Genomic DNA, 14660 nt, shown 5'->3' on the forward strand with positions numbered 1-14660 from the left:
CATGTAGTAGGGATACAGCAGCCAAGGCAGAGGTGCCAGCACCAGCAACGTGGGGAAGGGCTGCAGCCAAGCAGGGCGCAGCGGGGCCACAGGGGCCGTGCCACGGCCTGGCGCAGGGGTGCGGCGGCAGGCGGGCCGTGCCAGGGCCGGCACTGGGCAGTGGAGCCGGGCGGCACCGTGTGCGGCCCTGGAGCAGGCAGCTGTGCCGGGGCCCTGGATGTCATCTGGATGTCATCTCCAGGCATATGGAGGAAAAGAAGGTGATGAGGAGTAGTCAGCATGGATTCACCAAGGGGAACTCCTGCTTAACCAATCTGACAGCCCTCTGTGATGGAATGACTGGCTGGGTAGAGGAGGGGAGAGCAGTGGACAGTACGTACCTTGACTTCAGCCAGGCTTTTGACACTGTCTCCCATAACATCCTCCTAGGTAAGCCCGCAGGATGTGTGGGTTAGACGAGTGGACAGTGAGGTGGATTGAGAGCTGGCTGAATGGCAGAGCTCAGAGGGTCGTCATCAGTGGCGCGGAGTCTAGCTGGAGGCCTGTGGCTAGTGGAGACCCCCAGGGCTCAGGACTGGGTCCCGTGCTGGTCAGCTTCTTCATCCAAGACCTGGATGAAGGGACAGAGTGCCTGCTCTGCAAGTTTGCCGATGACACCAAGCTGGGAGCAGTGGCTGATACACCTGAGGGCTGTGCTGCCGTTCAGAGAGACCTGGAGAGGCCGCAGAGCTGGGCGGAGAGGAACCTCAGGAGGTTCAACAAAGGCATGTGCACGGTCCTGCACCTAGGGAGAAATAACCCCAGGCACCAGCACAGGCTGGGGGCTGACCTGCTCGAAAGCAGCTCTGCAGGGAAGGACCTGCGAATGCTGGTGGACGACAAGCTGACCACGAGGTAGCAACGTGCCCTTGTGGCCAGGAAGGCCAATGGTATCCTGGGGTGCCTTAGGAAGAGTGTTGCCAGCACGTTGAGGGAGGTGATCGTGCCCCTCTGCTCAGCCCTGCTGAGGCCTCATCTCGACTACTGCGTCCAGGTCTGGGCTCCCCAGTACAACAGAGACGTGGAGCTACTGCAGAGAGCATCCAGCATAGGGCTACGAGGATGGTCAGGGGGCTGGAGCATCTGCCCCCTGAGGAACGGCTGCGAGAGCTGCCCCTGTTGAGCCTGGAGAAGAGACGACTGAGAGGGGATCTTACCAACGTCTCTAAGTACCTGAAGGGAGGGTGTCAAGGGGACGGGGACAAACTCTTTTCAGTTGTGCCAGGTGACAGGACAAGACGCAATGGGCACAAACCGAAGCACCGGAAGGTCCGCCTGAACGTGAGGAGGAATTTCTTCCCCGTGAGAGTGACAGAGCGCTGCAACAGGTTGCCCAGAGAAGTTGTGGAGTCTCCTTCTCTGGAGCCATTCAAAGCCTGCCTGGATGCAGCCCTGTCTAACATGCTCCAGGGGACGCGGCTTGAGCAGGGGCGTTGGTCTCAATGATCTCCAGAGGTCCCTTCCCACCCCACCGATTCCGCGGTTCTGCGACCGCTCGGCCCGGGCGCGGGCCTAGCCAGGCCCGCCCGAGGCCCCGGAGGCTGCGGCGGGGCGGGGCAGCAGCGCCAGAGAAGGTCACTGGGCACGCCGCGCGTCGCTCACGGCGCTCCCCGCCCCTCCCGCGCCCCGATTGGCTCTCTGCCCCCACCTGGCCTGCCGCTCAGCCAGCCAGCCAGCGCGGAGGTGGGCGGGGCCCGGCAGCAGCCCGCGGGCTGGGCAGCCTGGCGGGGCGGCGCGGCACTTGCTCGCCGCCGCCCTCTCAGCGGCAGCCGCCAGCCCGGAGCCTGGCGCCGGCCCTGGGCTCCACGCGCCAGCTGCCCGCGCTGCCCGCCGGCGCTGGAGGCAGGCGCGCCAGGACACAGCGGGCATCCTGCCCTCCGGCGAGCTGCGCCCGTGGAGTCGACCAAGCTGGGGGCCGAGAGAGGCCCTCAGGCGAGGGCCTTGCGGCTGGCATGGGGCCGGTGAGAGCCCTTGGGTTTGGCCCCTGCTCTAACTCCCACCACTGCCCTGAAGCCCTGCCCCGACCCCAACGCTGCTGCTCGTTCGCAACCCAAGCCCCTGCCCTAACACCCAGCCCCACGCCCTCACCGCCCAGCCAGAGCCCAAGTTGAGCGCCCCTTAGCCTGCCTCTCACCCCAGCCCTCACCTGAGCCCTCAGCCCAGTTCCCAGCCGTGTGGTGCTCGCCCGGAGCCCTCGCCTGGACCCAAGAAGGCAGCCCATGCCCAGCTGCTTGCCCGCAACGCTGAGCAGAGCTCTGACCCCTCCCTCAAGCCTCCCCCGATCCCAAACCCCGAAAAGGCAAGCAGCAACCCACAGGCCATGGCCAAAACACTAGGCCCTAACCAGAACCCCAAAGTCCAACCTGAAACACTAACCCTCTCCTGGTTTCCTCTGGACCGAGTAAAGCACGCGCGCTGTAGCACTCCCTGTTCTGAGTTAATGGCAGTGTTCAAGGGAAGGCAATTTCTTCCAGGTTATGCCTGATAAAGCATGCTTTCCTGTACGGTCACATTAGGCACGAGGTTCGTGCTCCAGAAGGCCTTTTGCCCACATCCTACTGACAGAGTTCACAGACATGGTGACTTTTTTGCTCTGTTTCACAGCCCAGCTGTGAAATGCAGTCTTCAGGTCTGAGCAGGGAGGCACGTGGAGGCAGGAGGAGGCTCCCTGCAGAGCTGCTTTCCAGTAGGTCAGCCCCCAGCTTGAGGGAGGGAGTTGCCTTTCCTGCCTCCTAAGCACTTGGACTACATCCCCAGCCGAGTGACGGTCTCCATTATCGAGCTCCCAGGAAACACCTGGTCCACCCTCACAGCGTGCCCCACGCAGTAACAGCTCGACCTTGCCAGAACTGTGAGCGTTAGCACGACCAGCTTTGTGCAAGCCGAAGCTAGCACCACGTGCTTAGAAGAAGAAGGGCTGTGTGTCTCTGAGGGCCGTTCGCTCTCCTCAGAGCTCCATCCAATTAAAGCAGAGCCTTCCCACCAGTAATCTGTTAACATCTCTCTTCTGGAGAGATGGCAGATTATGCTCCCCACTGCCACAAATACGAGGGGGCTAACAGGTTCAGCTGGCACACTTAGAAGCAGGCATTTGTCCATAGTCTCCGAAGCTCGTAGTAAGACTTCACACAATGCGCCTTTGCGCCTTTAAACAGCCTCCTTCCTCTTTTCTTCCTCTTCCTCTTCCTCGTCTTCTGTTAGGAAGGAAATGCTGGCTGGCTCCGGAAGCATTGCTTTGCCCTTCCAGGTGCAGACCCTTCCCTCAGAGCAGCTCAGAGAGACAAGGTTGAGCTGGAGTACCGTTTGCGGAAGGAAACGGAGGAACCACCCAATGCCGTCTGAAAAGACCGTCCCAAGCAAGCCGCTTTGGCCACACGCCTGTGCGCATAGCCCAGAGGTTGCCAAAGAAATTGAGCAAAGCATCCCCCACTAGGCACTTGTCAATCAGCTGCTTTCACTAGTTCAGTGAAGACTCTCTTATGCTTTAATCCTGCAGCACTAAGTTTGCTCACGGCGCGCAAAGGCAGAGAGCAGCCCTGTTGCTGGGAAGCCTTCTGGAGAGAGCAGGTCAAAGCATGCTCGCAACGATGAGGACACACGCTATGACGAATGCGTAGGAGCGTCAGGTTTCTCTGCTAATTCCTGGAGACAGGTGAGCTTGTGCAGAGGCTCCCAGAACGACTTAGAAGCTTTCTGGAGTGCCGGTGTCTTTCTTCACAGAGGCTTGCTCGTAAGGGCCACTGAAGGGCTGTGTTTCTCTGGTAGCAGTAGTGCAAAATCCACCGATTGCTTTCCCTCCGGACCTGGAGAGAATTCCTTGAAAAGGACCCCGTTGTGCTCTAGAAGCCTTTGGGACAGCGTGACGGACGGCCGAAGAGGGGGAAAGACCATTTGCAGCAATGTGGGCCTGGCGGCCCAAACTGCCCCACAGCTGCGGTGACAGCAGCGTGCCTTTTTTTCTTAGCAGGCTTATTCTGCCCGGGGAGGGAGCACGGTCCCCACCCCCGCCACGAGCCGGGCAGCGCAGCGGCCGCCGGCTGCGGACGGTGCCCGGTGGCCCCGGGCGCCGGCTGAGCGCGTCTCTGCCGGGGCCGCGGGGCCGAAAGGGGGCAGGGCCATGCTGCCCCGACACACGCCCGTCACAGACACACTGCGGTCCGATTGGTTGCACCACAGCAGGGCCGTCCCACTGGGCTGGCGGGCGCCTGCTCATTGGCTGAGGTGCCCCCGTCACAATGGCCCGCAGGGCTGGGGTCGCTCTGCGGCAGAGAGGGCGGCGGCGCAGCAGCTCCTCGCGCGCTCTCTGCCCCGGCGCTTGCAGTCGCGCTGGCCCAAGCGAAGGCGGGCTGAGCGAGCCTGCTGGATCGCTGGGCTCATTCCTCTTCCAGCTGGAGCTGCGTGTGGTGAAAATGGAGTCCCACTCTGCAAGCTGGGGTCCGGTACCACCTGCAGGATCTGGCCTAGAAAGCAGCTACTGCTGTGAGTAAAGACCTCAAGAGTAAAGGTTAATTTTGTGCCTGGCCAAAGGCACCGCAAGTGGCTACTGTTGCAAGGCTTTACGGGTTGACAAGCTGCGGGGGATGCTGGAGAGTTTTCTGGGAATCCATCGACTCCCTCCGCTGTGCGCGACAGTTGACGACAGCATTGCCTAGCAAAAGACCTGCTGCTCAGAGGGTTGCTGGCTTATCTGGGGGTCTTGGCTGTTCCCTTTGTTAGCGTGCAATTGGAGGCCTGAGGTGAAGGGTTAAGGTTAGGATGAGGAAAAGGAACAGAATAGGAAAAGGAACGAAGGCCGGCAGTCTCTTTTGCAATCTCGTTTCCTTGCAGTCATTACGGATGGAATCGCTCCGCCACAAAGGATGCTTTTCCCACCCGAGAAGATTTCTGTGGCTTGGCGGCAAAGGCAAAGTGTTGGAGCTGGACTCCACAACCTGGGCAACACGTGTTTCCTCAACTCTGTTCTGCAGTGTTTGACCTACACTCCCCCTCTGGCCAATTACATGCTTTCCGGGGAACACAGCCAGTCGTGTGAGTACTTGTGAACATGTTCCTTGTGACCCCCTGGACAGCTCTGCAGGTGAAAGAAGAAGAATGACTATGTGAAGCAAACTCTGAGCTGTCCTGTTTTCCCTGTAGGCGCTGGCTTTTACTAGCGCAGGATATCCTGAGCTATCCCAGTCAGGACAGCTGATGGAGTGCTTGTGTTCAGTTAATGGCCTGTGGTCACACGTCGTGCAGGGGGGTGGTGGTTCTTTGGTCCCTGAGGTGAACGAATGATCGAGGGCATTGGGAAGTAAGGCACTTGATGAATCGTTGGCCTCTGGCTTTCTGGCTGGTAGGAAGATGACAACATTTTGGAGGAGGGCATCCCACGTGTTCAGTGTTCCTTCACAGCCGGCTTTCCGTCCTGCACGAGCACTGTGAGAACTGACAGAGTCGCTGTTGAACGGTGAGAAGAGTAAGACTCCCAAAGAGCACCGTGAAAGCCGTATGAGCTAGTCTGGCTCTTCCTGTGCAGCTGCCTGCAAAAGAGGGCCTGGCAGTGGTCGTTCCGGGGTTTGCTCAGGAAATGGGTGCTAGTACAGACTTGCTGGTTAATGCTTATGCCCACAGGCTGGGCTGTTGGCGCCTTTGGAGACGAGAGCGTGGAATGGAGAGCAGAGACCGCACTTAGAACTTTGGGGTTGTTGTTGCTCAAGGTTTTCCACAGGTACGTCGGTACCTTTCCCTCGACTGAGGTGCTTTCTTCCTTGTCTCTGGACAGGTCGTGCGCAAGGCTTCTGCATGCTGTGCACAATGGAGACGCACGTTAACCAGGTCCTGTTCTGCTCTGCCAATGCCATCGAGCCTACGGCTGTCTTCAGTGACCTTAGACGTAAGTCATTTCAGACGGCATTCTTTGTAGCAAGGTGTGAATTTCCAGCGGGTTATGTCACGGGTGCCAAGGGTTTGGCGAGTGGAATGTTTTCAGGAAGAGTGCTTTGAGAAAAGCAGCGTTTCTGTCCTGTCCCTTCTTCTGAGATAAGCATTGTACTCTTTGTATTTCTTAGGGATAGGGGAGCACTTCTGTTTTGGCAGACAGGAAGATGCTCATGAATTCTTACGTTACACCGTGGCTGCTATGCAGACAGCTTGTTTGAGCGGAAGCACCGAGTAAGCAGAACCCGGTTAACCTTTAAGTGTTCTCTAGCGCTGCTGGCACCTTTGTTTCCTACCCTACGTGAAAACCTTTGTCCGGGGTTTTTGTAGAAGAGACGAGCTCTTTAAACAAAGAGCTGAGTCTCTGCCTCAGCTCTTCTGAGTGCTGCTGCTCATTTGTTTCCAGCTTGGACAGCTCGTCGCAAGCCACCACGGTCATTCACCAAATATTTGGAGGGTTTCTACGATCCAGAGGTACGTTTTGAAACTGATACTGTCCTTAGAACTGGCCTGTGCCTTTGTGCCCGTTTGTCACAAAGAGCTTGCAGTGTGACTGAAGTAGCGGGTCCCAGCAATGTAAACGAGCAAAGTGAGTCTCCTTGGCAGTTGGTGAGGTGCTTCTGTTTGAATTGCAGTGACGTGCTTGAGCTGCCAAGCAGTTTCGGACTCCTATGAGGCGTTCCTTGATATCCCTTTGGAGATAACGGTGAGAGGTTTTAGAAGTGTGGCAGAAGGGGCGGTGGAAGGCGCCGAGCTTTTGGGGTTTGTTCTCGCTTTCTGTGGCTTTCTAAGCTCCACGGAGTTCCCTTAGGAATGCCCGCTGTTCACGGCAAAAGGGCTTGGTGGTGGTGGTGGCTGGGAAGCGGCTTGGACTCGGTCCTGCTCTGGAAGCCCCGTGAATGGTCTCCGTGTATGTGTGGGGTGTGGAGTTTAAGCTGGAGAGAGAGCAATGAGCATCTCTCCTACACTTGTGATTGGCATTTGTTTTGCTTTTGTTGTTTGTGCAAAGGCAAACCACAGGTTACGTAGTTGTGTGCTGCCACAGGCAGGTCGCTCTTTGTGTCAAAGTACAATCATTTTCAAACAAGGTCGGTGTTCAGCACGCTCCGCTCCTGCCTCCTGCTTTCAGAGTGTTTGCTGCTTCGCAGTAGGTGTGCCACGTGTGAAGGAGGGAGGCCCTCCGGCCAAAGCGTAGTCGCAGGTTTGGATTTGAGTGTGCGGGAGCTGAGGTGTCCTACTTTCTTCCTCATCCAGGCAGCCTCCTCGGTCTCTGGAGCGCTGGAAGAATTTGTGAGACCTGAACTGCTGGATGGTGAGAATTGCTACAAATGCAGCAAGTAAGGTTCCTCCTCCCGCCATTGGAGTGGGAGCTACTGGCTGAACGTGCTGTCCGTCTCAGAGCAGAAGCTGTCCTTGGACTTAATTGAGAAAGACAAAGGAGAGCACGAGAGGCAGCTTTAGCTTTTTCATGTTTTTTGTAGCTTTCAGTGTTGTTTTCCCTGGCGGTGGTCAGCCTTGCTAACTGTGAAGCTGCGCACGGACCTATCCCGACGGCCAGGAGTTAAAAGCCGTGTCCTCTGTGTAGCAGTGAGCTCAAGCAGGAAGGAGCTGCGCAGAGGGATTTGGGGTGGGAGGCGACAACAGCTTCCAGAAGGTCCTGGTGTTCCCTGTGGAAGGCAGCTGGGGGCCTAGGTGACTCTCAGCTGGCTGCCTGATAATGAACGTGAGCAAGCTCTGCTGGCTCGCTAGCAGGACAGCTTGCGCAGTTGTTGAATGGCAAAAACTGCAGCCAGGCATTCTGTGGATGGGTTTGGAACTCTCTGCCTTGTATTTTGACCTCAGAATTGGGAAGGAGGCTATGTCAGAGAGCATTACCGTGTATGTCCTGCCTTTGAGCGAGCCACGGAGCAAATTTAGCGGTTGGTTTCCAAGGATTTCAGACGGCTCAGTCTCTTTTCAGGTGACTGTTGGCATCTTGTATTTGTGATGCTGAGAACTGATCCGACTGGGAAGCGCTTTGCCGTTCCTGGTCCGGAGGACTGAGGCTCCCTTTCTCCAGCTCTCTTTCACTGTTGGCATTCCAGCAGAAAGAGGGGAGCCAGGCCCCGAGTTGGAAACAGCCACTTCTGCCTACCAGGCAACAGCAGCCTTGCGTTGCCTTCGGGAACTGCGCTCTGGTGAGAGAGTTACGCTCCTGCTGCCTTTTGAGTTGCTGGCGAGGCTTACTTTTGGGCGCAGCAAAGCTGGGTGCTCAGGCATTTGTTTGGCTACCAGAAGACAATGTTCCCAATGTGTATCGAGCTGCCCTCGTCCATCCTAGTAGGTTTGCTGCACGAGCACGGCTGAAATGCAGTGTGTGTCTTGAAGAGAAGAAGCACCACCTTAGACAAGGAAACGTCATTCTGCTCGGATGAGCGTGGAAAGCTGTTTGAGCTTTGGCGTGAGGGGGGAGGTGTGAAGATGCCTTGAAACAATTGCCTGTGCTTGCTTTGAAGGTGTGAGAAGACGGTTGCTGCGTCCAAGAGGTTTACAGTTCATCGCTCTTCCAACGTTCTCACCATAGCCCTGAAAAGATTTGCAGATTTCACTGGTGGGAAGATTAGCAAGGTATCTGTGCAGCTGTAATAATGTTTTCTTGGGAAGGGCGATTTCCCAAGGCAGAACACTGCTTTAAAGGTGGTTAATGTCTGCTGACTGTAGCTGTAGCGACGGAAGATGTTGAGGAAAAATCAGCCCAAGAAGCAGGTCTTCCTCTTTCTCCTTCCGGCAGCAGCAAAGTTCCCATGTGACGATGAGCGTTTGCCCTGCTCTTGAAGAGCTGGTTTTGCCCTGAGCAGCTAGTTCTCTGCAACTGAAAGGACCGAATGTTGTGCCAGGGAAGACCGATTTCTGAGGAACCCAACAACGTCTGTCTAAACTCGCAGCCCATGTTCTTAGAGGTGCTTTTCTCCGGCTCTTCCGTCAAGTGTTCCCAGATGAGTTTAGAATGCCCCTGCTCTGTCTTCAGGACGTGAACTATCCAGAGTATTTGGACCTTCGAGCGTACATGTCTGAGTCAGCTGGAGAGCCAGTCCGCTACGCCTTGTACGCCGTGCTGGTGCACAGAGGTGCCAGCGGTCGTGCAGGGCACTATTTCTGCTTCGTCAAGGTAAGCATCAACTTCATTTCTTGGGGGGTAAAATCTGTGCTGGTGAAGAGAAACTTGCTGCAGCATGTTGCTGGCAACCACTGTTGTTAAGGGGAAAGGGCTCGCCGCATGTCTGCTTTGACGAGTCTTGGTGTATCCTTTGTCCGGGAGTGTGCTGTCTGGGATTTCCCGCAGAAAGCACGCAGTTGCTGTAAAGGCATCGGTGCCTTTGTTTGCAGGCCAGTAATGGACTATGGTATGAGATGAATGATGCCTCGGTAGTCCTTTGCGACATCAACACCGTTCTCAGTCAGCAGGCGTATTTACTTTTTTATATCAGGTAAGAGCAAGTATTCAAAGGGGTTCAGGGTAATTTTGCGCTACTGAAACTTCTTGTCCTCTGACGTGTTTTTCTTTCTGTCCTGGGAGGAAAGGACTGTTGGTAGAAATCAGTTCTGTCCAGCGTGCTATTCCCCATGCCGTGTGTTGTCCTTCATTGCTTGGCCTTCACCTGCTGCACTTGCGTAACTTGTTACGTAGGTGCTCTCGGGAGCTGTCGAACGCCAGCAAGGAGAAATTGAGGCCGGAGGTGGTGTAAGGATGAGTCCCCTGCAAGGGACAGCCGTGGTAGCAAGACCAGCATCTAATGTTCAGCTTGTAGTCTTGGTTACGTTTTCAGTAGGACGGATCAGCTGCTGCAGGAAAGTGATAGGATGCGATTCAGCCCAAGAGGAGGCTGACAGACCACGTCTCAGCTGCGATCTCTGTTGTTTCCCAAGGTGCTGTGAGGAGACACTTGGAGAAGGCACTTCTTACGCACCTGTGCCATCCCCTGCCCCTTCGTTCCTTGGTCAGCAGGAGGCTAATAATAAGCAGGCCGGATTTCTGGGACCACAGCATCCTCCTCATATGATGAAGGTAAATGTGGGTGAAGAGAGAGAAGGAGAAAGGCATCAAATTGATAGTGGGATTATTCTCTCTCTTCTGTCCTCCCTCCCTCCCTTCCTTCCTCCCTTCCTCCCTTCTTCATTCCCATCCTCCCTTCCTTCTTTTCTCCTTATTTTTTTTAGGGGGGTGGGTGGTGGTCACGTCTGCATTGTATTTTCCCTCCCACACTGCAGCTTTCTTCACAGCTCTCCTGCTGCAGCCAGAATCACTCAAACAGTGCCTAATGCTAAATCGTGTGTCAGCCCCGCTGCTTGTTTTCTTGCAGCTCCGCTTCCTGAAGCACTGCGAGACATTGCAAGTAGAGCCCAGGCCTGTGCAAATCATGAAAAAAAGGGAAGATTGCTTGGTTTATTTGTAGTGCTGTCACTTCAGCTGAGCCAGCAAAACCAGAATGGCTTCTTCCAGAGTGCTGGCACAATTATGCTAGGGTTTTCAGGGAAAGTGTGAGGGGTGTGAGGTGGGGGAATGGAGGCACAAACATACGCACATATATGTAAAGGGAGAGAGAGAGAGAGACAGAGAGACATTTGGGAAGAGCTTTGATCCGTGTTCAGCTGTCTGGAAGGGCTTCCAAAAATGATGCTGTTTTACTTCCAATATCCAAAAACCAAAAGTAGGGATGAGAAATACTTGCCGGCCTTGCACGTAGAGTTAAAGCAGAGTGTTTTTTGTGTGTAAGGCTCCTGAGGCAACCTGTAGGACTACTGGGGGAGTAGGAGGGGATTGTGTTTGGGGCTTTGCAAAGCTGTGTGTTTGCATATGGCCATCTTACAGTCTCCTCTGTTGCAATACAGAGCTCAGGTCATTTAGAGAGAAAGCGAGCCCTGAAAGAGGATGCAGATAGCGCTGGTGTCCCAGAAACGGTCAGTCATTCTCTCAAGAGGAGGTGCTCTCAGAGGCTGCGCCAAAACAGGCAAAACTGCCACCAGCAGCAGTATCGCAACGGCAGTTGGCGCACAGCTTCCCGTCGTGAGAGGAGCTGCTGGGGCAAGGGCAGAAGCTCCGCCCAATGTCCTCGTTACAGACCCCAAAGCAGAGGACAAACAGAGCCAGACAGGTCACAGGAGCATTCTTGCAAAAGCAAGAGGCTCCCCGAGTCGTCACTCTCCAGAGGGCAGGATGGGCATCGCTTCAGCAGGCACCGAGCAGACTGGCACCGCTGTCCAGTGCAGGAGCAGCAGCCTGGAAAATGTTCTCATCAAAGACGAGCACCTCCAGCTGTGTCAGTTCCTGTGGGTTTTGAGGGCCCTACCTGGAAGACAGGAAAGCCAGGAAGCAGAAAAAGAGGCCATCCGCGTGCAGAAGGGAGCGACATCAAAACGGAAGGGAAACGGCGAAGGGTGGAGAAAAGAGATTTCAGCAGTGCGCTCCTCGTTCTTCTCTGGCTGATCCTCTGGTGCTCCCAGTTGGCTTTGAAGAACTCTGAGTAGTGCAGAGTCTCTCTGGAGATCACGTAGGTGGGTTGATCAAGTGAAGCTAGGGGAGCTGTGTTAGACCTTAGAATCACGTCTGCACACGGTTCTTGATAAGGCTACAAGAATGCTTGTTCTCATGCATGAAATCTATGACTGCAGAATCATAGATTTGTCATATGCACAGAGGATAACTAGACACCCGGAGCTTTTACAAAGAGTGGTGTAGAAAACTAAAAGGCATAAAATGCCGAACCCCAAAGGTTTCATATGAGGCATAGAACAAGGCAAGAACTAGCCTTGCTTACTGGTTTGTGTGCCAGCCAGGACCTAATGTCCACTCGACCTCTGAGGGTGTCCGTGTCTTAGGAAGGCAGACGTTCAGAAATGACCACAGAGCAGCTGCAAATCACCGCCTGCAGCAGACCTGCTAAAATGCAGTCCCTTAGAGGCATCAAGCAGCACCTCTCTGTTGTCTGTCCTTGCCTCTTTCCTTCCGACAGTATGATCTGGATTTCTCTGTGCTCCATGTTGACAGCGGCAAGCATAAGGAGAAGAAGAAAAAGAGGAGACCCATGAAGAAGCTGAAAAGCTTCTTGGAATGCTCAGATCCTCGTTTGCAGAAGTGCCCGTGGGAGGAGAAGGAAGAAGCCCATCCTCCAGGCGGCTCTCTATGGGAGCAGTAGAGGAACAGTGGCAGTGAAGAGCTCCACGGGGACGGGCAGCCTTCCCGTGCAGCTGGCAGCCAGAAATAGAGCTCCATCGCATCCCGCGGGGAGCTGCAAGGTAAGGGGCCAGAGGAAGTGTGCGGGATTCCTTTTTATTCGAGCAGAGCATATTCTTTTAAATGCTTTCTAAATGCTTGCGTGAGGAAGGCTGTGCGGTATGCCCTGGCTTCCAAATACTCTGCCTTAATTAAAAGAAAGACGCGAGGTTAGCTGCTATGCTTGTTTGTTTCCAGTTTTGAGTGGCTACTAGGACAGAAGGTAAAAGCACCACCAAATGTCACGTCCCTAAGGTCTACGATGTGCCAGGAAAGCAGGTAGCCAGGTCCTGCTTTCTGCACAGTACCTGCGTCTTAGCAGGCAACTGAAATACAGTGGCTCTGCCAGGAAGGCTTTTGGAAGCCTCCCCCTCAAGGTGGGTGCAGGCCCGGAGTCCCAGCGCACGTCAAGCTGTGGGCAGGCTCAGGTCTTTGCTCTCTAGAAAGCAAACCGCTGAGCAGATGGGTTTGTGCTGAATGTCATGCCAGGGAGTGAGCCCGCTTCCTTTTGTCGTTCAGATGCAGAGCTTGCGGCCAGCAGCCTTGAAGACTCTGACTAAGCTTACCATCAAGGGCACAGCTTACCATCAGCCCCAACAGGTAGCCATTCTCCAAACAACGCTAACCAATCCAAGCTTGAAAATTGTTCAAACACTAGAACAATAAAAGTACTGTCAAAACCAAACCCAGTGCTTGGTGGTCCTTCAGCCTTCTGTACGGAATTGCAGCAAGAGAAGAAGGCTTTTTTTTCACAGTTCTTTTCCCGTAGGCGTCCTTTTATAGCAGGTGCCAGTAATGCCGACGGGTGGTGGAGATTCCGCTGGCGCACAGTGCCTGGCAGTAGCCAAGGTCCGAATGGGGTGCAGCGGGAGCGCCCAGCGGGAGTGCAGGAAGCAAGGGGCTGTGCTGGTCGGGCAGGTGGAGCGTCAGCAGAGCTGATGAGCAGCTGCTAGTGCTTGCCTGGGACTGGGTGGGTGTGTGGAAGCGAGGCTAAGGGGAACTGATGATGCCTGGCAATTGTGTAAGGTAAAGGGAAATCCCAGGAGGCCCCTGTGGAGAATGAGGGGGTGTTTTGGGGTGCATGGCCACACACACGCGGCTGGTCCTGACAAGACAGCCATGTGCATCCATTGCAGCTGTTCCAGTTAGATTCCCGGGGGCCAAACGTCCAGTGTGGCAAGCCAGCACAAACACACACACACACACACACACACAGACACACACACACCCAAACACTCTTCAGCAGCAAGCAGTTTATTAGTAAATACTTACAAACAGACCGACCTGATGGTAATCTCGAGAAGGACCACTCCCATGCTTGTCCCGATCGTCTGCATGGTGAGAGAGAGAGTCGTCAGGCACAATCTTTTTGGGCGTCCCCGAGGAGGCAACGTGGTCCTCTGTTGTGTAGCAGCCTCCCTCTCCTTTGGAAAAATTCCGGTATTTCTGATGATTCACGGTAGGCGGGAGTCCCGGCACCTGGGGCCAACAAGTGCAGGGAGCCTAGCCCAACTCCGGCCCGGCTGCATAACCGGGCTATGATACTGCGCAGGTGTGCAGACTTATTCCGGGGGCCACATTGACTCTGGGGGTCGCTATTTCATTACTCTTCAACTTCTGACCTTCAGGTTGACTGCTTCTCATGGTTATTTTGTGGCTGGAAGCCACAGAATTTATATGTAACCAACTGCTGTTCTTTCTCACAGATTTCCAAGACCTTGTTAGTTATTTGTATTCCGCTTAACACAACAGTACTGTTGTAGACACCCAAAAGTTACAACACGGACATTCTCACCAAGTATCAGGTAGTACGGATACAAAAGTTACAACACGGACAGTTCCCACCAAGGATCATGTAGTAGGGATACAGCAGCCAAGGCAGAGGTGCCAGCACCAGCAACGTGGGGAAGGGCTGCAGCCAAGCAGGGCGCAGCGGGGCCACAGGGGCCGTGCCACGGCCTGGCGCAGGGGTGCGGCGGCAGGCGGGCCGTGCCAGGGCCGGCACTGGGCAGTGGAGCCGGGCGGCACCGTGTGCGGCCCTGGAGCAGGCAGCCGTGCCGGGGCCCTGGATGTCATCTGGATGTCATCTCCAGGCATATGGAGGAAAAGAAGGTGATGAGGAGTAGTCAGCATGGATTCACCAAGGGGAACTCCTGCTTAACCAATCTGACAGCCCTCTGTGATGGAATGACTGGCTGGGTAGAGGAGGGGAGAGCAGTGGACAGTACGTACCTTGACTTCAGCCAGGCTTTTGACACTGTCTCCCATAACATCCTCCTAGGTAAGCCCGCAGGATGTGTGGGTTAGACGAGTGGACAGTGAGGTGGATTGAGAGCTGGCTGAATGGCAGAGCTCAGAGGGTCGTCATCAGTGGTGCGGAGTCTAGCTGGAGGCCTGTGGCTAGTGGAGACCCCCAGGGCTCAGGACTGGGTCCCGTGCTGGTCAGCTTCTT

At 55.2% G+C, this 14660-nt stretch overlaps 1 protein-coding gene across 1 annotated transcript; it reads left to right on the plus strand.

Annotated features, from left to right (window-relative positions):
• The first annotated feature begins 3626 nt into the window (after positions 1–3626).
• LOC134151775 (ubiquitin carboxyl-terminal hydrolase 42-like) lies at positions 3627–12131 on the plus strand. Its single transcript, XM_062596602.1, has 13 exons — positions 3627–3652; positions 4361–4518; positions 4867–5067; positions 5804–5914; positions 6090–6192; positions 6365–6432; positions 6594–6664; positions 7213–7295; positions 8454–8565; positions 8966–9106; positions 9325–9425; positions 9865–10003; positions 11949–12131. Exons 1-13 carry the CDS (start codon positions 3627–3629, stop codon positions 12129–12131), a joined length of 1497 nt encoding a protein of 498 aa, XP_062452586.1.
• Positions 12132–14660: the final 2529 nt, after the last annotated feature.

Source organism: Rhea pennata, chromosome 27, assembly GCF_028389875.1.
Source record: "Rhea pennata isolate bPtePen1 chromosome 27, bPtePen1.pri, whole genome shotgun sequence".
Taxonomy (NCBI): domain Eukaryota; kingdom Metazoa; phylum Chordata; class Aves; order Rheiformes; family Rheidae; genus Rhea; species Rhea pennata.

What these genes read in the sequence shown, in the direction of transcription:
- LOC134151775 (XM_062596602.1), top strand. Translation starts at nt 3,627, where the DNA reads ATGAGGACACACGCTATGACGAATGC. An exon ending in ACACACGCTATGACGAATGC is followed by an intron (nt 3,653 to 4,360) that starts GTAGGAGCGTCA and finishes CGGCGCTTGCAG; the next exon opens with TCGCGCTGGCCCAAGCGAAG. An exon ending in CCTAGAAAGCAGCTACTGCT is followed by an intron (nt 4,519 to 4,866) that starts GTGAGTAAAGAC and finishes GTTTCCTTGCAG; the next exon opens with TCATTACGGATGGAATCGCT.